The 25,429-nt window shown below is 44.7% G+C and overlaps 1 protein-coding gene across 4 annotated transcripts in view; it reads right to left on the bottom strand.

Moving 5' to 3' along the window:
* LOC133351440 (SH3 and multiple ankyrin repeat domains protein 3-like) overlaps window positions 1–25,429 on the bottom strand; it is a 631,852-nt gene that overhangs the window by 243,900 nt on the left and 362,523 nt on the right. For all 4 annotated transcript variants that reach the window (XM_061566655.1, XM_061566657.1, XM_061566656.1 and 1 more), the window contains 2 exons: window positions 23,047–23,258; window positions 11,726–11,836 (listed from right to left, as the gene is read on the bottom strand). In XM_061566655.1, coding sequence (XP_061422639.1) covers window positions 11,726–11,836; window positions 23,047–23,258 — 323 coding nt within the window. The remainder of the gene's footprint in view (window positions 1–11,725; window positions 11,837–23,046; window positions 23,259–25,429) is intronic.

Raw genomic sequence — 25,429 nt, 5'->3', positions numbered from 1 at the left:
AAGTTGTCTCGCTAGCAGCACTTGCTCCGAGAGCCTGCCAAGTGAAATGAGGGGCTTTCTGTCTCTCTGCTGTATGCTGTGAAGGTCTGGGCAATATGCATGGGAGTGGGCACATGTGTAGCAGTTAGCTGCGCTACGAACCTGGCGTCCCGTGTTCGATTCCCGCTCACAGCCAACACCGGTGACGATTATCTGAACCGGTCATGAGCCTCATGTAGGTCGACTCAGCCTCAAATTAGTACCTAGTGAGGTGTGTAAACATCGCCACTAGGGAGACAAAGGATAGCCGGGCATGGTGTCGGTCACCCATCCCCTCGTGTGCCGTGCCAGCCTTCATAAGTACTCATTAATAGCATTTACCCCAACAGTCTGTTAAGACTATACAATGGATCTTTGTCTGTCTCTTTGTTTGTGGTGGGGAGTGGTAGCACAGTGGTTCGTGCATGGCGCTACTAACTCGATGATCCGAGTTCAATTCCTGCTCACGAGCAATCACAGTGATGCATTTCTCAACCGGTCCTGAGCCACGCTTAGGTAGACTCATCCTTAAATGAGTACCTGATACTGTATGAAAACATCAGCACTGGGGAGATAAAGGTGGCCACCCAACGCCTGGTGTGCCGTGCTGGCCTTCACAGTTGCTCACTAACAGCACTTGCCCCAGAAGTCTGTTATGACTATATGGGGGATCTGTATCCTTGTGTGTGGAGGGATTACAAGTATCCTCTGTGTACAGCAGTGTAAGAAAAAAACATTTGTGCTGACTCACAGGATCTTTCAGCGCAGTAATTGAATAAATTGGCACCGGCATTGCAACTCTAACTGAGGGCGATTCATGCGGAAAAGTGAGCGTGGAAATTAAAAGGGGCAGGTGCCTTAGTGCACTCCGCTTGGCAATGCCTCTTTGGGAGAGAAGAAGGCACCGATAAGTCGTCGCCAAAACTCAACCCCTCATTCAAAAGCTGCAGAAACACGAGGCCACCTTTCTTTTTTAAAAATCAGTGGCTCGAGACATGATTCCAGGAGGCCTGATTTCAGGCTCCCCTCGATTTTGTGAATCAGTTTTCGGGTTTGATTTTCAATAGCATTGCCAAGAGCCTTGCATGGCTCAGCACAATAGCGTTCAATATTTGATCGCGTATTCAATCTGCGGCTAAAAGGTATGGCTCGCAATTGAAAGGTTCCAAGTTCAAATCACAGCTGGGGGTTGACCTCAGTTTATTCGCATTCTAAGGTCAATAAAATAACTACCTGTTAGTATTTTTTTCCTTTACCCCCATTATGTCCCAACTCTGCTATCGGCTTCGTGTCAAGCGATAAAGTAATTTCTATTCAGAAGTCTCGCAGAGCGAGCAGTGAACCGTGTGATATCACAGACCTATTTCAATCTCATATGCCTCTAATCCTCACTAGGAGTGTCACATTTCTTACATCAAAGCACAGAGATGTGTGTCACGTGTCAGTCAAGCTAACACATGCATATTCTTTGCTGACAAGTGGAAACCAAATTTTGTCACTTGGTTTTGCCGCAATCATTGACGAATGGCTTGAGACCATCAACTCACTCGACTGAACCCGGTTTAATCGCATGATGATTACTGGTTTGCAGGAAGTCAACGGCGCTTTTTCTGCACGGAACTCAACACATTCATTCACAACGCAGCATCACCAAATAATGTGTTCTACACGTAAAACAAGTAGAACTAAACAATTATATTTACCAGGTAAAGCCCACTGAGCTAAATAGCTCTTTTTCAGAAGTGCCTAGCCACAAATGTAAGCTCAACGAAGTGGCTGATCATGTGGAAATGTATAGCAGCCAAATACTCTCAATGCATGTTGATTCTAAACGTGTAGGGGAAAATCCATGCGACCATGGGCAGAACATGCAAACTCAAAACATACAGACGTCAGGGTCAGGATCAAACCCGCGACCTCCTGCATAACCAGGGTGAGGGAGATGACATCTTGCCACCGCGGCACCCCCTAGACAGACACCCACCGTGGTAATGTGGAATTTCCATCACTGGCCCCGAATGGAGATGTGTAAATGGCTAGTGGGGGTGTGTGTCACAGCGTTGCTCTTTTGCACAGCAGGGCACTTGATTCTGAACGGCCTTCTGCGAGACTGGTAAAACGTATGACATCTGCAGTACATTGTGTTCAATGCAGCTTTGGCGATTTTTTTCTATTCTTATTATCATTATTTATACTCAAATAACCCAAGGTGTAGTTACGTGCTTGAGAATACACATTATCGTTATTTTGGATTGCAGACCAATGTGTAAATGAAACACATTTAAGATGGGCACAATGAACAACATGAGAAGTCACTACTCTTTACTCTATTAACAGCATACACAGTTCCAAGAAAAAACCCAAAAAACTTCGTATTATTTATTGCAATAAAACTTTACTGAATATGAAGACTTAAAAAAAACTATCACTCACCATATCAGCCTAATCCTGATAAGTTCAGCCTATGTTTAAGCTTGACTTAAAGCTTTCGCGACTGCAGGAATTAATATTCTTTGGGTCTTTCGGTAAAGCCACGTAGATACATTTTTTAAAATAAAATTAATAACATAATAACAATATTACGACCTTTCGATCGCAACACAAGCAATCGTCATCAGGTGAAAAATATAGCGGGAGAGCTGCTGAGGCAGGGTGTTATAAAGGTTTGAGATAGGTGTAGCCCAAGGGCCAGTGGACGGGGCTAGAGATAAAATGTGCATGTAAGATTGGATAAATCTTGTCAAACGAAGCTGTTGGGGGTGCCCATTGTATTGTGAGAGATTAGCATGTCAATATAAGAAATTAGCTTGTCAATGTTAGATCGGAGAAATCTTGACAAACGAAGCTGTGGGGGTGGCCATTGTATTGTGAGAGATTAGCATGTCAATGTAAGAAATTTTCTTGTAAATGTTAGATCGGAGAAATCTTGACAAACGAAGCTGTGGGGGTGGCCATTGTATTGTGAGAGATTAGCATGTCAATGTAAGAAATTTGCTTGTAAATGTAAGATCGGAGAGAGCTCGGAAAGAGCCACCGCCACGTCGAGGAAAGCGAACAACGGTGGCTGTGTTAGTGAATGTAACTCAGAGAGTCGAAAATAACTGCGAAATTCCGAGGGTGTGGAATTATTGGTCGTGCATTTGTAGGAGCATTGGTGATGAAGTTGCTTGAGTTTGACGACTTGGGGAATTTTTGCACCAAATTTACGAGAATCCTGAACGTGATCTGGTGTAATTTTAAGCAACTTTCAGCAACCCACAGTTCCTAAATATACTACCAGTGAAGGTATTGCTCTCTCGGTGTTCATAAAGTAATCGTTATTATTATAGTAGAAGTGGTATGCATGTGCAGACTTTTTTCTTGACACATCTTTTGCACTGATCAACTCCCATGTAAAAATATCACATATTTTGCGCGATTGTGAACCTGATTTTTTTTATCGTGAAATTATATATATATTTTAAAAAACTACACGTGTCAGTGATTGTTAGTTTTGCATGTCGTAAGTAGAGCCCAATGGCTGCTGCGTGATATAAACATTGTGTTTGTAGATTGTGCGTGGATGAAGGAGACTAAAACAACGTATATGTGATATGACCAAAATTATATATAACGAGCCTTTTGCCCGTCCAAGGACGGGTGTATTGCAGTACATCTGAAACTTGCAAACGAAAAGCAGACCGCGACGTGATATTCATTGCATTCATGTGTGTGTAATTCGTAAGGCCGTGGTGACACAGAGATATTTAATTTTAAGGTTATAATCCCTTGTTCATCATGACGTCCTTTTTACTTCTATGTTTCAACAGCGTTACGGAGATCGCGTGACGTGAGGGTTCTGCCTTTGTAGTGAGGGTTGTGAGTTGACGCTGAGGAGGGGGGAGGAGGCGCCTCGCCCCCCCCCCCATGTGGAGTGACGTCACCCGCTAATTATTATTAATGGGGGGGGGGTGTCCATTTGGAGAATGTCACCTTATAATTATTATTAATGAGGGGGGCTGTTCGATGTGGAGTGACGTCACCTGCTCATGATTATTAATGGTGGAGGGGGTCCATGTGGAGGACGTCACCTGCTCATGATTATTAATGAGAGGGGCTGGTCGACGTGGAGTGATGTCGCGAGCGTTGCACACAGACATTTTGGCTCATTATAGTAGGTAATAATAATGGGGGCGTGTCCATTTGGAGGACGTCACCTGCTCATGATTATTAATGAGGGTGGCTGCTCGATGTGGAGTGACGTCACGAGCGTTAAGGACAGACATTCGTGGGTGATTTTAGTAGATATTATTACATAAGTGTCTCGCCGCACCGGAGAAACTAAACATAATCGGTAAGTGTGGTGATATTTTGGGTGGCCACAGTGATAGATGATAAGACTGGTGTAACCATCAACTGCATCAGAACATCAACAGGCCAATGAGCACATCTTTTTCATGAATGGTAAATAAAAAACAAGCCACAGTGGTGCGATTGTAGCCATGCAACCCAAGCTATGGTCCGTATCGTAAAGCTCAACTACACCGACTGTCTCCTGAAGCCCGCTTAGTCGTAGCCAGCAGACCTCGACATTGGCATCTAGCCCCTGAACATGTTTCCCATACGCAACAATATGTGCACCTAACTCCATTTCTCCCCCAGCCCTACACTGTGCTCCTCCATCAGCTCAACTATCCAGGCCACCAGACCTCTGCCCCTACCACCCTTCACCTCTCCTCATCCATGCCCATTTCACCACTTGACGCACGTGCCCCATAGCCCAACGACTCTCATCCACGTTGCACCCATCAGACACCCTCACTCGCCATCACACTCCGCCACCTTATTCTGCCTTACCTACCCCAGCAACATAAGCTCCATTGCCAGCTCCTGTCCCTCCATCCATTCCGTCACGTCCCTCACTGAACGCCGTCCGGCTTGCATTTTAAAGCGCCCTGGAAAGGTGTAGATGGGGGCCTCCCAATACCATGCAGGGGTTGTTGATGTTACAAGCACGTACGTATTAGTGCAGTTGCTGGTGGCTGGTAGGGCTTTGGCCAGTAAATAGAGACTCTCTACACAGTATTCATATTATTGGTTCTTTCGGTAAAGTCACGTAGATAGAAAATAAAATAAAAATAAGAAAATTAAATAAAAATTGCAAATAAAAATAGGAAATTGCAAATAATAAAAATAATAAAAGTAAAAAACCCACGACGTTTCGATCGCAACACAAGCGGTCTTCATCAGTGTTTATGAATTGCCTTTGACCTAAGAAAGGTTTCTCTATCACCGATCATGCTTATAATTCCCAAAACGGCCAACATGCCATGCAATCCATAATAATGGTTTTTCATTATCGTTTTTTTTTTCAAAATTGGTCGCGAAAGCATACGTGTTAAATGCCGTGGAAGGGCCCCTCCTGAGAATGAGTCTCGATGCTTTCCAAGTCAAAGTAGCTCGCTGTTCAAAACGAGCGCTCCGAGTAGAGCTAATCTGCATCGGTGGCCTCCAGCCAGCGGCAGGGATTTTCTTATTTTCAAGGTGGATTCCAGCAGATTAAAATGAAGAAATACAGTGTTACAGTGGTCTACTACGTTCACAATGAAAAGCCTTCCAAATAATTACGAAGCATTTCTTAAAAAAGGGCAATGCAACATATTAATGAGGAAGCTCTGGACAGAACAGACACGTACAAGGCAGCAAGGCATGCTACTAAGTCAAGTCAAGTTAATGAAACTGCCCCCAAGTGAACATGCGACCAGGCTGAATGGTGACCAGCTGAGCAGGATGGCGATGGAGGGAAAACTCAAAGGTTCTCGGGAAAAAATAAAAGCACAATCTCACTGGATGTTGAATATCAAACGCTGGCAATGGGAAGCTCGTGATGAAAGATGGAGCGATGGACAGAGATAAATGGACAGACCGCTGTAAGGAGATAACAGTGAAGGAATCTCCACGCCCTCACGGCCCGAAAGCTAAACTGGAAGAGTGAGCGTTACAGCCTTGTCGTTGCCCGTATTTAAAAATGTGACGTTGAAAACATCAACGCTATAATTCTACGAACATCAGACAAACAGAAAAATATATCAATTAAATATGTGCTGCATCAATACCGTCCTTAACCCTCGACGCAAACACTCACGACGATCTGAACCCCGACCTTGAACCGTATTGGAACAAAGACGAGCCAATTAGTGCCAGTGTGTACACATTGAATGGGTTCTACGGTTTTGGAGCAAAATGCTTAATGTGGCCAATGTGATACGGTAAGAGCATTTGGTTGTTAAAAGCCAAACAACTCTAATTATCAGACCATTATCCCAGCAGAAAGAACTGGGGCATGAATAAAGCCCGTTATTCACGGGAGAGAAGGCGTCACTCAGCGCACACCCCGCAACCACAAGTACGACCCCACGCTGGCAGACGTCACTCCCGTAGCCGGACACATGTGTGACTTGTGGCTCAAATACTCCGGCCGATACTCGTCGTTGCATCAACATGCATTAGTGAAAGGAACCCAACACAATCTGCCACGTGGAAAATGCACATTTAATGTATAATTTACACCATTTCTTAATCCCGTGCTGGATAATTCAATAAAACAGGATTGCCTACGCATGGTGCCAACGAAGTTCAACATACATACATTCTTACAGTGGTCGTTCTGTAGAAAACTGGTCACTAATATCGGTATGTGGAATTTCACAACTGGCTCATGACTGCTAGAGGAGATAAGCTCTACCCAATGCTCGTTTGAGTTTGGAGACTTTGACTTTTTTTCGACTGCAGCAACGAAAATATAATCTATGAACTAATTGATCAAATTCTCAAAACTTTTGACTGCCCCACATGCACTCTACATGTGTATTCCTACATGGCTCGTCATAATAATAGGTTATAAAGTTAAATATATAACCATGTGCATCACGTATGAGAGAGCAGACTTGTTTATTTTTCCATTTTCCAACGAATCCCGAAGGAAGGCCCTGCCACCTTCCTGCGTAAGAGAGCAGCGCATTCATCAAGATTCTGGGAAGTGCTTTTTGGTCTACGTGGACATTTTTCCGACAGCAAGAGAGAGAGCAATGGAAGGGAAAAATGGAAGGGGAAAAAATGCTCGATTCAGTAACACAATGTCTCCTGCCTGCTGGGGATTTAAATCCCGGGGTCTCGGATGACAAAGCGGTTTACGCGAAAACACTTCAACAAGAAATGTGCGTCGCACAATTCATCAAGACAAGATGCTAACTGGCGGAATTCACGCAATGCCATGGTGGATTTTTTTGTTAAATGTGCTACAAGCACTATTTGCCAAATTTGGTCCAAATATTCCAAGTTTTAGTATTTACCCGCAAATTATTCAATGGAAATACTCTCTACGTGTAGCAGTTAACGCCCCCTACTGCTAAAGACGTGGCAGGAACCCTTCTGAAAATGTGTCATGAGCGGTAAACAATCATGATACTTATAATAAGTACAATAACAAAAATTGTTGAGTCGCTAGTACACTCAGAGACCTTCACAGGTGCGTCGTCACATTCGGATCATTCTACAATGTGACACGTGGCTCTTCTGTCCGTGGAGGGGCAGAGAGGTAGTGTAAGAGAGGAGCAACACTCTACTCTGTGTGTATGCAGAGGGGTGGGAGCAGTCGCATCGTGGTTAGTGCACTGCGCCAGGAACCCGGCAACCTGCGTTCAATTCCCCAGCGACGGCTAACATCAGTTGTGGGTGAAGTCTGAGCTGGTCCTGGGCACCCTCTCGCTTGACCTACCTGCACTGACCGGCGTAGCGAGGTACATACGCCAAATCCCTTGTCCAGTGTGGTGTAGGTAAGGGCTTCGGTCAGTAGTGGATTAACAAATTACTTTAAAGTGTTTGTTAAATATGTACATATCATTTCCTGCAGTTCATTCCCATTGGACGTTATAATGACTACGACGTCAGCAAATCTGGGATGGTTAATGTTTCACCATTAATATTTATACGCTGCGATGATGAATATGTACTTAAGGAAGCGCTGTAATAACACAGATTTTTAAAAATGCAAGAAAAGTGCATTTCGCTCGCAAATGAGCCATTCCCATGAGTGATTCCAAAAGTTGTCTCAGAGCACTGTGCGTTTAACAGTTATAAGTCAGCTAATACCGATGTTCCCTCTATTGAGCCCAGTTACGAGTGTTTTGGGTGCATGTCTTATAATCCAGATCGGGTGAATTATGCGGAAATATAGCCTTATTAGGGCACCCATCTCGCAAGGCAACACAGTGCATGCAGGAGGCAGTACAGCAAGTAGGTGTCTGACAGGAAGAATGATTGTGGGCTCCTCGAGCTTGTTGCCTTCCACCCGCACCTCCGATTAGCACGGTTGACGATGTACGGTGCAAAGGAAGTCCAGCAGACATACGTACAAAACTGAAGCAGCAGGAATCGTCAAAGCATACCAAAGCAGGGCCGCACTAAATAACATAACTGGCATGTTATAACACTTGATTCTACTGCTACCACTATACCACTTCACTGCTCAGCCCATCATCCCGACAAGATCGCTAAAATTGTACCACTTAGTAGGAAATCAATAGCAGCTGTCCTACAGACTGCTCACCACCACTCAAATGCATATATTGTTTATCACCACTGATTTTCGACCGCTCATCGAGACGAGCGCGACCTAAATGCTTGTTCCAGCGTTGCGATGCATCGACGTCTGGCAGTTTGGGGCACTTAGCGCGACGCCGCTGTTGCTGTTTCTCCAAAATCCCCTGAGCGCAAAAATACGCTTGGGTGACGGCCCACAACTCTCGCCACGTTGTTGTTTGTTTCTTCTTCTTCTCCTCAATGTGAGAAAAATTCCTTCGAAAATGCTTGTTGTTCCGGATTATGTCGGCGGGGTTCTGCGTTGACTGCGTACTTTCAAACGACAGAACCAAGCTCGCTGAATCGTGCCGCCGACACTGAACAGATGGTCAGTGTTGAGAGAAACTCGCTCAGGAATCTAGAGAGCGTCTGCAATGTGTGTCCCCACTTTTGACGATGAAATGAAGAATTTTTTTGCCGGGAGTGTGTGTGTGTGTGCGCGTGTGAAAACAAATATTGCGGTGATTTTATTTGGACTGCCGACGAGTATTTATATTCACGAGACAGATTTCCAGTTTGACTCAACGCTTGCAGTCGCCGTCCTTAATATTATGAAATAACGGCGTGTAAAACACTCGTACCAACTCATTTTCACGCGCTATGTAGAAGAAAGGCCATTGCAAGGCAACACAGTACATGCAGGATACAGCACAGCAAGTAGGAGTCTGACATTAAGTACGATTGTTGGCTTCTCGAGTTTGTCGTCCTTCCCCCGCACCTCCGATTAGCACGGTTGGCTACGTACAGTGCGAAAGAAGTTCAACATACATACATCAACCAGCTCGGAACATCACGCCATCATTAACCATCATCAACTATCTCATACAATCACCCCATCAACCAGCTAATACCATCCTTCCCCCGCACCTACAATTAGCACGGTTGGCAACGTAGGGTGCGTAAGAAGTCCAACAGACATTCAGTACATACAAAACTTAAGCAACAGGAATCGGCAAAACATACCAAAGCAGGACAGTATTGAATAAGAGAACTGGGATCCACTGGAGGCTCTAACCATGGCGTGTTAGAGCACTTGATTCTCCCGCTACTATACCATTGCCCTGCCCAGCCCATCAACCTCATAGGGTAGCTAAAGAATTGTACCACTTAGTAGGATGGCAGCTGTCCTACAGACTGCTCACCACCACTCGAATGCGTACATTCTCTACCACTGACGAAAGGCCATCGCCCACAGCGCCCCCCCCCCACCAACCCCCCCTTGTGCACGTGTATCCTTTGAAGGCCGCATGGCGTTGGTGAAGACCCCGTCGAGTTTTTTGTATTTTTGTCGCAACCAAATTTCAGGTCGGCTTTCAACGCAACGAGGCAATCCGATGTCACGTCGGCTTGTTTCAGGTGAAATGAAGCGTACATTGTGGAGTGCGAAGGGCAATGCATTGTATGCTTGAAATTGTGCTCACCACGGAGCACACGACACGAGCGGTTACGTTTTCATGTATAAATCAGTGTGTGCGCCTGAAAATAATAATAATAATAATATGGGGAGCGGTCATCTCGTGATTAGCGCACTGCGCTACTAACCTGACGACCCGAGTTCGATTCCCGCTCATGACCAATAACAGTGGCGAATAGCTAAACCTTAATATCCGCAGCTTAAAAAAGGACTGGGATCTGTGCTGTGGTCAATGTTATGACCAACGAGGCCAGAATGTGACTGCTTTACAACCCCACCATATGCTGATTTAACTTAATAAAAGTTTGCAAATGCATGGCTGAACCGTGATCTCTTTTTACCATTTTTATTCACCACATACTATTTTTCTTTTGCTGATATATAGAGCTAATTAAAGAGTGCGTGATGGTGTACTCTTGCGCGTTCACTTACACTACAATGGCAGCTGAAACACATTCAACATAAAACATCGCGAGACTGGGTAAATCAGCAGTCCAAGTTATTGTCGGGGTGCTTTCACATCTTCCAGGAGGAAGGCACCACGGAGACAAGTGACTTGGGGGCAGATCGTCTCAGCATCGCGGTGATGAACCGCACACGCGCGTTTTCATTGTATTCAATCGAAGCGAGTGCATTATCAGGCATGTTGCATTAAAAACGGCATGGAAGAGCAGGGTGGCCAAAAACGAGCTATTGGATCTCATCGGCAAGGTGGTAAATGGTATTGACAAGCGTGGCTTTGTACCGATGACACTGATTCGTTCATAATTGATTTGTTGGGTCAGAACCTGCGCGCGAATAAAATGCCAATGTGTGTCGTGCACCCTCCTCTACCTGATGATACAGTCAAATAAATAACGTTGTCACGTGAACAGACGTGACATTTTTTCATGCCTACGTGTTAAGCACTGAACAGATTACATTTGTTTGGACACTTTACAGCGCAGTATTTAAATCATCCGTTATAACTGCAGGTGCATTAGCCGTAAAATACTACCCACCATCCGCTTGACAGCGGACGTTAAAGATCCCATGATGCCATACGAAAAAAAGAGGAGGCTATTGTGTGCCAGCGAGATGGTTTATTTTTGGAAAATCTAAAAAATGTAACCACATATTCGTCACTTTAACTTTACCGCAGACTACGTCTGTGAAACATAGCGTCTCCATGATAGCCGAGCACGATAACAATGGTTTCGAATCCCAAGAGTATTAAATAATTTAAAAAAAAACATTTCAATAACCTTTCAGAATTACGTTGTGAGATTAGGAAATCACGTTATGAATTCTCACAGCCGAGCCACTCCACCTATTTGTGTTGGACAACGAACCCAGAAGACGACATCACAAACTTCGACCAAAGCCTCTTGATTACACGTCGTACACACAAGAGGCAAACGTGTTTCACACCCTGTAAAGAGTATTTGTCACGTGTCAAAACCAAAACGAATATTCTCATCCAAATGTAAAAAGCTGAATGAAGCGATTTTTTTTATTTACTATGATGGAATTTTTGTGAATTAAATGATGACCAGAGGTCATGACACTCTTTCGACCTGAGAACCTGGTTTTGTAACAGGTGTTGCTCAGATTCTCACCCACAATATCAGTGGTGCCAGCTCAGTCAGCCGACCTGGCATTATTAGGGAATGTCTCTGCGTGCGAGCCACTTACCTTGTACAGAGTCGTTCCTCAGTTTGATTTCTTCCACGCAGTCTGCAGGAAACCAGCCAACTCGACCTTTCACACTGCCTTCCCAGAATCCTCCTTGGCCAATGCTTAGCACTGTTATGAGTGGGTGGAAATGAACGCAAAAACGAGAGAGAAACATAATGTGAAGGACATTTGAGTGAACAATTAAAGTTATGTTTCAGAAGAGTGTTGGAAGTCAAGTATGGAAATATTTCCTTCCAAATTAGAGTCTCTGGAAATGTATAGTGTTCAAATAAGACGTTTAAGAAAACTTATAAGTACTTATCTACAACAATAATTGTCAGACTTCTATCCATGCAAAAGTACACGTGGCAAAGAAATCAACACGTTGAGTCGGCGTAGTGCAATTATAATGGGTTAAGTAAAGTATTAATTAAAAAAACAAGTAAAACGCTAATTAATAAAAAAAAATGGTTAAACATCACAGTGCAGAACACTCCTTATTAAAAGAGGCCTGCCAGTTCAGCTTCCATAGTAAACAAAATAAAACCAATATAATTATTCAACATTAAAACAGCTTGAGATTGTTTTGATTCGTTTTTCACACGTACATAAGGGCCAGGACACTGTTTCCCTGCTACAGCCAAGCAATGCGGCAGTGCTCCTCCCTGTCGCTTGTCCCGAGCCAGTGGTTAACAATTCCACATTCTCATGGCAGACCGCGGTCTCTATGTTGTTGATTCCCACAGTCCATGAAGGTTGCTGTTGAATTGACCGGGTGATAGTGCTTTCAGTGTTCGATCACTTACTGCGAGGAAAACACACGTGACGAGCTATACGTAATAATGAATAATAATTTCATGTGTAGCTATGTTGATTCATGGTGGTTGTTTTACCATAATTCCCCACACCGGGATTGGTTCAGATGTGATTTTTCATGCTATTAGATGTGGCTGGAAATTTTACTTAGGTCACCGAGTTCAAAGTGCAGGAACAATGAAGGATTTGTAATTAACACTGTGCCGCAAGTTTTTATTTAGTCTTTTAACTTTGGGTAAGTCGTGAGCGTAGAGTTTCGATAATAAAAGCACAGGGTCTAAAGCATGGTGGGTTTTGGGAAACTAAACATGAGTGCTAGATTTGAAGCTTTCGTGACTGCAAGGATTCATACTCTTATGTTTTTTCGGTAAAGTCACGTGGGTAAAAATAATAATAAAATAAAATAATAATAAATGAAAATAACTCAATTAAATCACGACGTTTCGGAGGCAACACAAGTCTCCGTCTTGATATAGTAAATTTAGCTGTGACGGTCCCACCTGAAGACAAAGACTTGTGTTGCCTCTGAAACGTCGTGATTTAATTGAGTTATTTTCATTTATTATTTATTATTTTTTACCTACGTATAAACATGAGTGCACAGTGCATATCACAGCCATGCTTCGAGACATCAGTCGCAAATGCGGCAAAATTTGAAGATCTAATGACAATTTCGCAATCAAGCAAACAGAGTAATGAGTAGAGGCGCTTAAAACGCGGGCTGCGTGAAAATGCTAACGAGATGAAACGCGAAAAATAACAAAACGTTTTACGTGCCTCCGCTCGCCACACTGTGAGCAGTGACAAATCCCCGCATCTCAAAATCCAATTCCCGCTGCCTTTTGGCCTCCTCGAAAATGAGTATGTGAAATGAAATGCCCTTTTGTGCGGAAACCAATGGAGAAATGAATTAATACTGTCAAGATGAAAACATTAAAAGCTCATTTGCCTCTAAATGCAGCCATTTGTACTTCACTGACAACAGCCAGGGCTTCGTCAGCATATGGGCAAGAGTCAGATTTTTTTTTTATTTGATATGAACCCAATTCCTCACAGTCAATCTTGAGAATGGTGGCACGGTATTTGTTGTTGCTGGGTTTAAAATGTAGGCCGTGCAAACGCGTACGGATAATGCCGTTGAAAAATACACGTGAGTTTATGCATTTTTATTTCTTCAATTTACACACACGCTGTGCTTAGTGGTGACTGATAGATGTTAACTACCTCACCGAAATGTTAACTACCTCGCCTGGTATACAGGAGGTCGTGGGTTCAATTCCGACCCTGATGCCTGCTGTATATTTGGAGTTTGCAAGTTCGACCTGTAGTCGCGTGGATTTTTCTCTGGGTCCCCTGGTTTTTACATCCACATGGCAGCTATAAATGTCCACGTGATAGTAATCCACTTCGTTGAGCTGTCCATTGTGGCCAAGTCGCTTTCTAAAAAAGAGCTATATAGCTCAGTGGGCCTTACCTGGTAAAATAAAAAATAGTTTTTAGTTTAGTAAAATAGTCAAGAGATCACCATAACTAAAATGGTGTGGGGAAGCCTTCATCCATTGGTAGATTGGGAAAGGCCAATTTTTTTATTCATGTTTTTACATTTTTGTATGTCCTCGATCTGGTTTGTCAAATTCTTTAGTTGAATAACAAATAAGTGGGAGCTATTTCACAGATGTATTAATCTTATTTAGAATTATTTTTTTATTGTTGAAATATATTAATTTTAATGCTATAATTTGTTTATAACTTAGTTTTTGGCATCACAGTACTGTTAGATTTGTTAAGACTACATACACTGTTTTAATTTTAAAACATATGTGCCAAGACATACCTATATTGTTGAAAATCAAACACATGTCAAACCAAACAAGCCATAAATATAATGCCAAATAATTTTTTTTTCAAATATAGTTTTTTTACCTAAACAGAAAACCCAGTAAAATTCTGTCTCCCTTCTCCACTGAGCAACTAAATCCAGCTGTGGAATTGCCACATTTACATGACATGAGTCAGATTCTCCACAGGACAACCATTGTAAATGTCTCTCAACATGGTACTCAATGTAATGGCTCAACTTACAAACCTTCACATTATGCACTCCTATGCACAGCCCCGCAAGGCCACATGCGTTTAGTTCTTTCCCCACCACCATCATCATCAGCCATGGTCAATCGACTGCTGAAGGCCACCCCAAGCCACCACCATCATCAGCCATGGTCAATCCACTGCTGAATTAACGCCTCCCCAAGGTGCCACTGTCGCTCTTGGTGCTGCGACATAACGATCTACCTAGGCACCTGCTTAACCAGCCGAATTGTATCGCTCTCTCTCGGTAGACGTCCTCTCGGACGCGTTCCACCTTGGCCGCAACTCCCCTCACTATTCTCGTTCACCGTCCCTTCTTGCAACGTGTCCTAATTCACTTTTACGTATCCATTATTTAGCCGGGTGGTGCGGAGGTTTATCTGACGATGGTTTCCCAATGTTCTTCTTGGTTCTTTCGGTAGTCACATAGAAGGGAAATAATAAAATACTAAAAATTACAATTAAACATAATAAAATAATTTTCACGACGTTTCGGCCACAACTCAAGCAGCCGTCCTCAGGTGAAGACCAGGTCTGTCGGGGAGACAGCGTTGTGGCCGAAACGTCGTGAGAATTATTTTATTATGTTTATTTTTATTATTTTATTATTTCCCTTCTACGTGACTTTACCGAAAGAACCAAGAAGATGAATCCCTGCAGTCACGAAAGCTTTAAATCGAAGGTTTCCCAATGCTTTCCACGGCTCTCTCTCTCGTTGTAAAAGCTCGAGAAGGCAATGCTACGAAGTTCGCACTCATGAATAATACAGCATCTATAGCCAACATCGCGCTGTAGTACACAAGAATGTCACACCTCTTATGTAAGTGTAGAGGTGATACGCGCTGGGATTAGAGATCGTATGCCAGCGCGTAATGATTGGCTGTGTAGGTGGTGACGCGCGCTGACGGTGGAGGATCAGGGGTCAGCGCGGGGTCGTGGGTTACGGGGTACTGATTGGCTGTGGGCCGGTGACGTGCTGAGAGGGAGTGATCGGGTGGCAGCGCGGTGTGATTGGTGGAGGAGTGTTAACACGCGCTGGGGAAAACGGATCGTAGAGAGAGTGCGTCGTGATTGGTTCATTAAGGAGCGAGGCTCACGTTGACGTACGCATCAGCTCCGTCTCTCGTGAGCAGGGGCTATAAAAGGGGATGCACACAGGCGTGAGGGCAGTGTGTAACCAGCGAAGAATGAAGACGGGGATGAAGACCTAGGGCCCTGCGGTACCTAGTCCCGCTGTCCTAACGGGACCGGGACTCTGTGTAACCCAGAGGCGAGTGTAGGGTGTGTAGCCAGAGGCATAAGGTCTACACGAGCCGAATGCAGTGTGTGTAGCCAGGGACATAGGGTCTACACGAGTCGAGTGTATTGTGTAGCCAGAGGCATAGGGTCTACACGAGTGAAGGGTATCGTGTGTAGCCAGAGGCCTAGAGTTTACACGAGAGTAGTGGAGTGTGAAGTCGGAAGAAAGGCGATTACACGTTGTATTTTGACACGTAAAGATTTAATAAAAAGTGTGTTCCCGTCAAGAAGTTCCTGCCGTCAATTCGCATACTTCATAAGCAAGACATCTTTCACCCCAGCCAGTGCTATACATGAAATAGATATTGCAGGGTTTCACAAGCAGCAGTTCCTCGCAATCCACCACGCTACATCTTTCCGAGATCACCAATTTACTCTACTTTGAAAAACAAATTAGCTAGTTCCATGCTGCACGCGCCAGATGATTGCTAAACACGCACCACATGGCACGCTAAGCTATTAACGCTGTCTGCGTCAAAATGAAAGTGTGTACACACACACACGTGTAACATGTGTACAAAGATAAATATCCCCCGTATAGCCTTAACATATTGTTGGGACAAGTGCTGTTAGCGAGCACCTATGGGTGCCGGCACAGCACACGAGGGGTGGGTGGCCAGCACCGCGCTCGGCCGCCTTTGTCTCCCGAGTGGCGATGTTTACACATCGCACCAGGTACTCATTTGAGGCTGAATCTACCTAGGGGAGGCCCAGGACCGGTTCAGATAATCGTCACTGGTGTTGGCCGTGAGCAGGAATCGAACTCGGGACGCCGGGCTCGTGGCGCAGCACACACACACCACACACATACACACACGTACACACATACACGCACGCACACACACTCACACACATGCACACACGCACACACATACACACGCACACACACACACCACACACACACGCACACACACACTCCCGCACACACACATACACACACCACACACACACACGCACGCACACACACACACGCACACACACGCACGCACACACACGCTGTGATCTCGAGAATCATTTGAATTGGCTCTATGAACGCAGACAGCGTCAGTTTCCGAGAGCACAATCGTTGGGCACGTGGCGCGCGGATTGAGTTCATTTGAATAGGGAGGAGTACGTTGACAAATGCGGGAAGACGCAGCGTAGTGGTCCGCGAGGACTAGAGTATAGGAAACGAACGCCGCGATATTGCAACACGTTTTTGTTGTTGTTGCTGCTCTCTGTTCAAATTTATATATTTATGTAGATACTTAATTATTTCGCCCCACCGTCCCTCCCCGGGGTGGCGACGACGAGGTTATTTCAGGTCCGTGGGTCATTTGTCCGCTTGACGCAATTCTCCTCGATGGCTCCTGCGCAGCGTCATCAGATGGGGATGACTCGACGGAGACTGCTGCTGATGCTGGGGCGTTGTTAGCACGCGGCGAGATTGAGACGCTCTGCTAGTTCGTTCTGATCAGATGCCGAGTCCCACGATGTACTGTCGTGTGCAGGGAGACTCCGTCCATCAGCAGAATACAATTTCGTTAAAAAAAATGTTTCATCAGATAAGGCCCACTGAGCTATATAAAAAAAATACTCTAAGCGCATGCTGATTATATATGTGGAGGGAAAACCCGGAGGACCCAGATAAAAATCCACGCGACAACGGGGAGGGCACTGTGATTCCAAATATACATCAGCAGGCGTCAGGGTCAGGATCGAACCCACGACCTCCTATATACCAGACGAGGTAGTTAAGATCTTGCCACCATCGCGCCCACAATGATATGTGCCACTCATTGCAAGATAATTTCGAGAAAAACCTTTTCATTTTCTGCTCCATTAGGGTTCTGAAAAAGTCTAAACTTTAATTATTCAATTTAGGGCAAATGTACCGTAAAATTACAATATGGATGTCAGGTCCACTTTGCAATATTTAACTTAACATTTTCCAAAAAAATTCGTCACATTGTAAGTGCTATGCAATCGGGTCCTGCGCACATGCTGCATGGATTGTTGCATCGCAGGATTGAGAAATGTGGTGGGGACGCCTTCATCCAGCAGTGGACTGACCATCGCTGATGGTGGTGGCTTGAAGAGGCCTTCATGCAACAGTGGACTGACTGTGGCTGATGATGGTGATGGCTTGGAGAGGCCTTCATGCAGTAGTGGACTGACTGTAGCTGATGATGGTGGTGGCTTGGAGAGGCCTTCATGCAGCAGTGGACTGACTGTGGCTGATGATGGTGGTGGCTTGAAGAGGCCTTCATGCAGCAGTGGACTGACTGTGGCTGATGATGGTGGTGGCTTGGAGAGGCCTTAATGCAGCAGTGGACTGACTGTGGCTGATGGTGGTGGCTTGGAGAGGCCTTCATGCAGCAGTGGACTGACTGTGGCTGATGGTGGTGGTGGCTTGGAGAGGCCTTCATGCAGCAGTGGACTGACTGTGGCTGATGATGGTGGTGGCTTGAAGAGGCCTTCATGCAGCAGTGGACTGACTGTGGCTGATGATGGTGGTGGCTTGGAGAGGCCTTAATGCAGCAGTGGACTGACTGTGGCTGATGGTGGTGGCTTGGAGAGGCCTTCATGCAGCAGTGGACTGACTGTGGCTGATGGTGGTGGTGGCTTGGAGAGGCCTTCATGCAGCAGTGGACTGACTGTGGCTGATGGTGGTGGTGGCATGGGGAGGGCTTCATCCAGCAGTGGACTGAACATGGCTGATCATAGTGATGATGATAATGTGATATTTGTATCACTTGATGGCCATATTTCTGTAGTTCTATTCAATTTGGAAGGGTAGAGAGGTTAAATGTAGTGTTGAAAGATGGATTTTTCAAGCAATTTCAATATCTGTGTTACTATGTGGATCAGATTGCTGTATCATAACAAAACGGATAGAAAAGCAACTTATACTTATGAGTTGTAACTGCATGTGGAGGAGGAAAGCAATGAATTTCATAACAGGGTAGGATGAGCAACTTGGAAATTTGAAATTGAACACAGCACAAGAGCACTGCAGATGTAATCAGGGAGGTGTTCCGAGGGTGGTGAGATGTTAACTACTCTCGCCTCGTATACAGGAGGTCGTGGGTTTGATCCCGAGGCTGACATCTGCAGTATATTTGGAGTTTGCATGTTCTCCCTGTGGTCGTGTGGCTTTTCCCCAGGTCCTCTGGTTCATCCTTCCACATTTAGAAACACGCGGTTAGAGTAATTTGGCTGCTATTAAATTACACGTGATGAGACACTTTATTTGTGGCCAGGTCGATTCTGAAAAAATAGCTATAAAGCTCAGTGGGCGTTACCTGGCAAAATACAAAAAACACTTTTTTTATAGTTGTCATTTACATTTACCGCGTGGAAGTGGGCAGGTTATCAAGATGCCCATTGGAGTGGCACCCAGAGGCCGGTGACCAGAGGTACGAGCTAAAGCGAGACGGTGCGGGGACACTGTTGGGGCCGGCCTTGATGGTGAGGCGCATTGCTGTGCGAAGCAGTTGTGAGGTGTGGTGGCAATGGGCATAAGCATGCTCCCTCCCACCTACCACCCCCCATGGGCGGTAGTGTCTCACCAATTAATGTATCCACTGATATGTTATGAATAAACAAATGTACCCACTTTTATTATTTATTTATATGTACCCTCTGGTACATTTGTTTACAAAGAAGGTCGCTGCATTTCGCACTTTCAGATGCACTTCTGCGGACGTCTGGAACGCTCTTCCTTCCGATATAAGGAAGCCACTGGAGCTATGCGCTTTTAAATAATCTAGATTGAAAACTCATTTCTTTAGAACTGCTTTTTGTGTTTAGTTTGTTGTCCTTCCCCCGCACCTCCGATATGCACGGTTGGCTACGTATGGCGACGAAAGAAGCTCAACGTACATATGGACGCAGCCACCAGTTTAGAAATATTTTTTATGCTGCAGATTTCTGAACGAGGGTCTGAATGTACTTGCTGGGAGAAAACATTTCTATAGCCTATAACCTCCCACACACACACACACATGCACACAACAGCATCTTCTTATTATGGATGCTGTGCCAGGATGTGTTAGGTTGGCATTACGAGCCTCACATGTCTTAGCCACATCCAACGACTCCCAGGTGTCGAATTGTAACATCTCAATGACGCCTGTCATGTTTCCAGTGGCAAAAAATATTCAAAATGACATCGGCTATGTGAGATGTTGACTGCCGGCATGCGGCCATCAACGGCAGAGTCAACATTGGCCCCCTTATTTAATTCAGTTTTAACTTTGGAGAGAGCTCTTCACGGGCAAATCACTAAGTTGACTTAGGGGCCGTCCATAAATGACGTCACGCACCTAGGGGGGAGGGGGGGTCAGACATTTGTGACGATGTGTGACGAGGGGGGGGTTTGAGAAATGTGACGTCACATAAAAATGCGCAACTTTAAATAAATATAGACAACACGTTCTACTTAATTAAATATACTTTTTAATAAATGTTTTCTCCTGCAACATCAGAGTGCAGCGCCACATTAAATACGCACTACAATGACAATAGTTTAAAGCGATTTGATGCATGTTTTATTTTTTTGGGGGGGGGGGCGGGGGGGCATAGCTTTGTGACGTCATATTTGAGGGGGGGTCAGACTTTGTGACGCCGTGTGACGAGAGGGGGGGGGGGCAAAATCGTCCAAAATTGCGTGACGTCATTTATGGACAACCCATTAGAGCGGTGGGGGGAAAGGACATGCACATTTCCTTGGCCCGAACGTGGAAGTCAGCCGACACTTGGTTGCCATGGAAACAATGCCTTGACAAGGATTGAGTGTAGCGAGTAATCTCGTAACCTCGTGGCTGCTTGGAACCCCACAATCGGAAGCAAGGGTTTTGTTGTAGCTTTAGGTGTTTCAAATGATTTATTTAACATTTCTAGATTAATCAAGACAAGGTGTTTCCTTTCCTCAAGTGAGCAATGAGGCAGTGGTTTTTTCTTCTTCTGCCGCTGAGCCAAAACCGGTGGTGGAAATTACACGTTTTATTAATGGCTGGGAACCGTCTATCCATGGGACAAGCACTGTTGATTTATCAGAAATGGGTTGAGTGAACCCTCGACTGGGATTTGAACTCACAGCTGATTGTAACTCGGGCATGCTACTGCTTCGCAACCTGGACAAATAGCATTTGCAGACGATGTCCACGTGACATTGTTATAATACACATACACATTCTTCAAAAATGTACATTCATCATGAATTTTTAAAAGTTACGTTAAAATGAGAGCTACTATGATAATAAATACATAAACTGAAACTTGTAATTCGATTGCCTCCAACAATTGTTATCCATCTTCTTGGTTCTTTCGGTAAAGTCACATAGAAGGGAAATAATAAAATAATAAAAATAAAACGTAATAAAATACATCATAAAATTTCCCTTCTACCTGACTTTACCGAAAGAACCAAGAAGATGAATCCCTGCAGTCACGAAAGCTTTAAATCGAAATTGTGATCCATTTCCATCTCACCGGCATCCCTAACTGCACGTTGAGTGCAGAAAAGATTCACAGTGTCGTTCAAGTGCCGCCTTGTGGCTGTTTGGAGCATATGAAGCGTGCTCCTGTTTAGCCATTAAGAGTGAACATCATCAGTCCCAAAGCACAAACCTCTGTTGGTTTGGCTAAAGTTTCCGAGGTCTGTGAAACCCAATGGTCTCTCACCTGGATCAATACCCATCATTATTTCAACTATTAACATTCACAGTATCCGCTCGCTCTCGCAGAAGTAAAATGATTCGGATGCATGAGGAACCACAGACACCCCATGAAGGTGGCCACACGAGGAGCCGATGCCAACAATTGGCCAAGCTCTGCGGTACTCTGTATATGAAGGTGTTATCAGACAATTATAGGGATTTTACATGTGGGAGGAAACCAGAGCATCTGGAAAAATAAGGGACACAAAAAAGCATTAATTTATGCAAATACCCTATCCGTTATTTTTTTTTATTTAAAAGTGACCACGTGTAGGCCAGGTAAGGGAGAACAGGTCAATATTGGATTCTTGACAAGTCCAATTTTTGAGCTCAGCGGAGCTTGCTCAAGAGTTCTGACATGGCCATTATAAACACCTAAACAAACTGAAGCACAAAGTCCATGGCTTTAAAGCAGCATCTATCTACACAGTACCAGCTCAGTGGCTCTGGCACAGCCATTGCGAGGTGCTGGTGAAGAATAAACACTTTCAAGGCTTGAACCCAGTATCTCAAACAGAGCTATCTCATCATCTGCAACAGCAGCGCTGGCTCAGTGACTGCCTCACAAAATGTGACCCCCTTAGAGACCAAAAGAGACACCCAGCATCGAAGGGCTTGAAACTATAATCTCAGCAGTGCTTTCTTTTTAGATCACGGTCATTGAACACAGGCCCAAATGTCCAAAGTGGACGCAGCCACTTACAAACAGTGCTCTTCGGGATGTAATGGATGATGGGTAAATTACAAGTGTTTTTGGGTAGATCGCGTAAATATAAATGTGTTGTTAAACCCCCCCCCACCACCCGACACAGCCAATTTGTATGGTTTGTCACATAAATAGAACATGCCAATTCGTTACTCGTACAGCACACCGGTGTGTTGGAGAGCAAATCCACAACATTTACCATCTGAGTACGACGTTTCGCCAGTAATTACAACTAGCATCATCAGGCGCTCTAACCTAAAAAAAACTATTTCATGGATGATATTGGTCGCGAAAGTCTAAGTGTTAAACAGATGATGGGTAACACGCGTCTTGAATTGAGCAGGGTTACAAAGTTTCGGAAAATAAAATTCTCAGCGGAACCTCCAAAGTCGAGCAGTGCGAGCAAAGAAGCGGAACGAGAAAGTGTTGTGGCCCGCAGGGGGGTGGCTAAACAGGGCGTGGACGATGGGACTAAACCGTCAGTCTGATAAACTGAGTCCTTAAACAGGTGAAGGAATCACTGAGCAAGGTTCAGAGGTCAATCAACTACCGGCAGTTGCGACAGAAGAGTGATAGCAGATGACTGCCCGCCGATGAGTACGGGACTGGACTGAACTAGTGAGCGCTGTGCTGGATCGTCGCTCGACAGCAACTGCTTCATGTCACCGGCTCAGAGGCTCAAGACGCGGCCACAATGAGCCAAGCCGCCACGGCGCCCCCATCCTCACCTTTGACTCTCTCCCCGCGGCTCAGCGAGATCTCCCCTTCGCCCTGCGGCTGGTGGGACCGCACCACCACGAAGGTGCGCCCGGGCACGGCGCTGTAGAGGCGGTGCTTGGGACCCCCTCTGCCAGGTGGAGGGGCCATCAGCGTGAACGGTTGGGCCTGGCTCATGGCCTGGCTCACGATGGGGAGGTGGTCCTTTCCAGCCAGGCTGGCGCTGCAAGGAGAATACGATGGCCATCAGTACGCGTGTACGTATGTCGAACCTCATTTGCACCGTACGTAGAAAACCGTGCTAATCGGGGGGTTGCGGGGGAAGGACAACAAACTAAACGCAGAAAGCAGTCGATGTCAAATGATTCACACCCCACCCCTCCCGACTGTAGAACCAGGTCATCAACTGTCACGGTCACAATGTGATTGAGGAATAGCTGACGTTTTTTTTTTCTCGTTTGTACCATCTGGTTCATGCGGGGTTTCCTCCTCTGTACTATCTGTCTTGTTTGAGCTCTCTTGTTGATTAGTAAGTACCAGCAATGCGGGCGATGTGGGGCTACTGACATCGTGGATCCTCTTATCCGCGATGCTATCCGAAAATATATTCCACTTTTTCATGGATTAAAAAAACATTCACCGCTAAATTGTAAATAGTAGGAAGAATACGGCCACGGAAAATAGAAGTTTTCATTGGCCCTACAGCTCCCATGGATAGGAAGAGACATGGGTAATAGGATAGTGGACAGCAGCTCAAATGTACTACAACGATGGGAAGTCAACAGTGGCTGCTGGCCTATGGAAAATCTGACCTCCACAGTGACAATGTGAAATCTCTATGCCTGGCTCAGGGCCACCAGCAGAGGGATGGTGTTACACAATTGGTAACTTGAAGTTGTGAGAGACCTTGAATTATGCACAACGGCATAAATACGATTGCATCATTACATTGTTTTTTTGTTAACAGAGATTCAACGCAGTAATAATACTTCAAATTTATAATGCGTATTCCATCCTAGGATCCCAATGCGCAATGCATGAAAATCAGTAAACAAAAACAAACCAGGGCAACCGACTGAACTAAAGAGGGAAGTCCAGTTTAAATAGATGGAGTTTCAAGCAGACTTAAATATATCTGCCGACTCTGATTGCCTGATTTCAAGTGGCAAGACGTTCCATAGCTTGGGTGTCACGCTAACAAAATCCCGATCATCTATACCTGGGAGTGCTGAGCAGTTGGAGGTCAGAACATCTTGAGAACTCTGGTGGATTATATAAATGTATGAGTTGCTGCAAGTAATGCGGGGTGAGACCTTTTATAGCCTTATAGGTTAATAGCGGCATCTTAAGTTCCACTCGGAATTTGACCGGTAGCCAATGAAGAGATAAGAAGACTGGTGTAATGTGCTCACGGAATGGTGTACGTTTCAGTTTCAGTTTCATTTATTTGGTATAACCCTGTGAGCCATTCGGCTCTTGAATCGGGTGCAATCGCAACAAACAAAAAACCAAAACATGAAACAAAAACATGAACAAGAAAACATCTTCAAGTGACTATGTGCAAACAGAAAATCAGACAGCAAAATATTCCACGTGTAAGCGCTCTAGCAGTTGCAAGCTGGTGTCTGCTCAGTACTTTGCTCGGTATCTCAACCAGTAAGGCGATGCAGTAGTCGTGTCAGTAGTGTGGAGCATTGTGGGTATTTTTTTAAATACATGTTTTCATGGATAGATGTGCTTTGTGGTGTGTTCTTATTGAGCTGGATAACTGCACCATCCACTTTGGCGGTGTTTGTGATATAAAGGGTGATCCATTTATATATAATCCACAAAAATAATAGAGCAATTACTGTATAGACAAAAGTAAATGTGATTTCACTATCTGCACTTGCCCCAACAGATTTATACGGCTATATGGATTACCTTAGCTTTTGTGTGAAGGTATGGTGCAGCTTGTCCCACGAGCAGTCACTCTGAAAATGTGATTTTATTTTTATAATGATATATATAACATATATAATATTTATTCATAAAACATTTTTTAGTGATTAATGAAAGTATTTTTGTTGTATGTTTCAGGAATTATCCAAACTGACGAAAAATAATTAAAATATGCCCTCCTCTCAAAATCTAAATGTAATTTCTGTTCAAAAAATGTCCCCCTTAACATCATGCCCCTCTTTGACAAAACCTTAACCATTATTCATCATAAGCACCTCGCGTTAGCTCAGATGCTGTTAACGCAGTGTTCTTCGCGGGCCACTGGGCAGCCTTTAGCGTGGCCCCTGGTGGACTTTCGTGCGGCCCCTGTAGTACCCCATCGTTGTGCTGTCAAACCCCAATGGTTTCAAATGTGCGGCAGCCCTCACACCGATTATGTCTTATCGGTGAAAA

The sequence above is a fragment of the Lethenteron reissneri genome, chromosome 37, assembly GCF_015708825.2.
Source record: "Lethenteron reissneri isolate LAM-NWPU_2019-01 chromosome 37, ASM1570882v1, whole genome shotgun sequence".
NCBI lineage: Eukaryota > Metazoa > Chordata > Hyperoartia > Petromyzontiformes > Petromyzontidae > Lethenteron > Lethenteron reissneri.
This window is presented reverse-complemented; position numbering and strand designations above follow the sequence as displayed.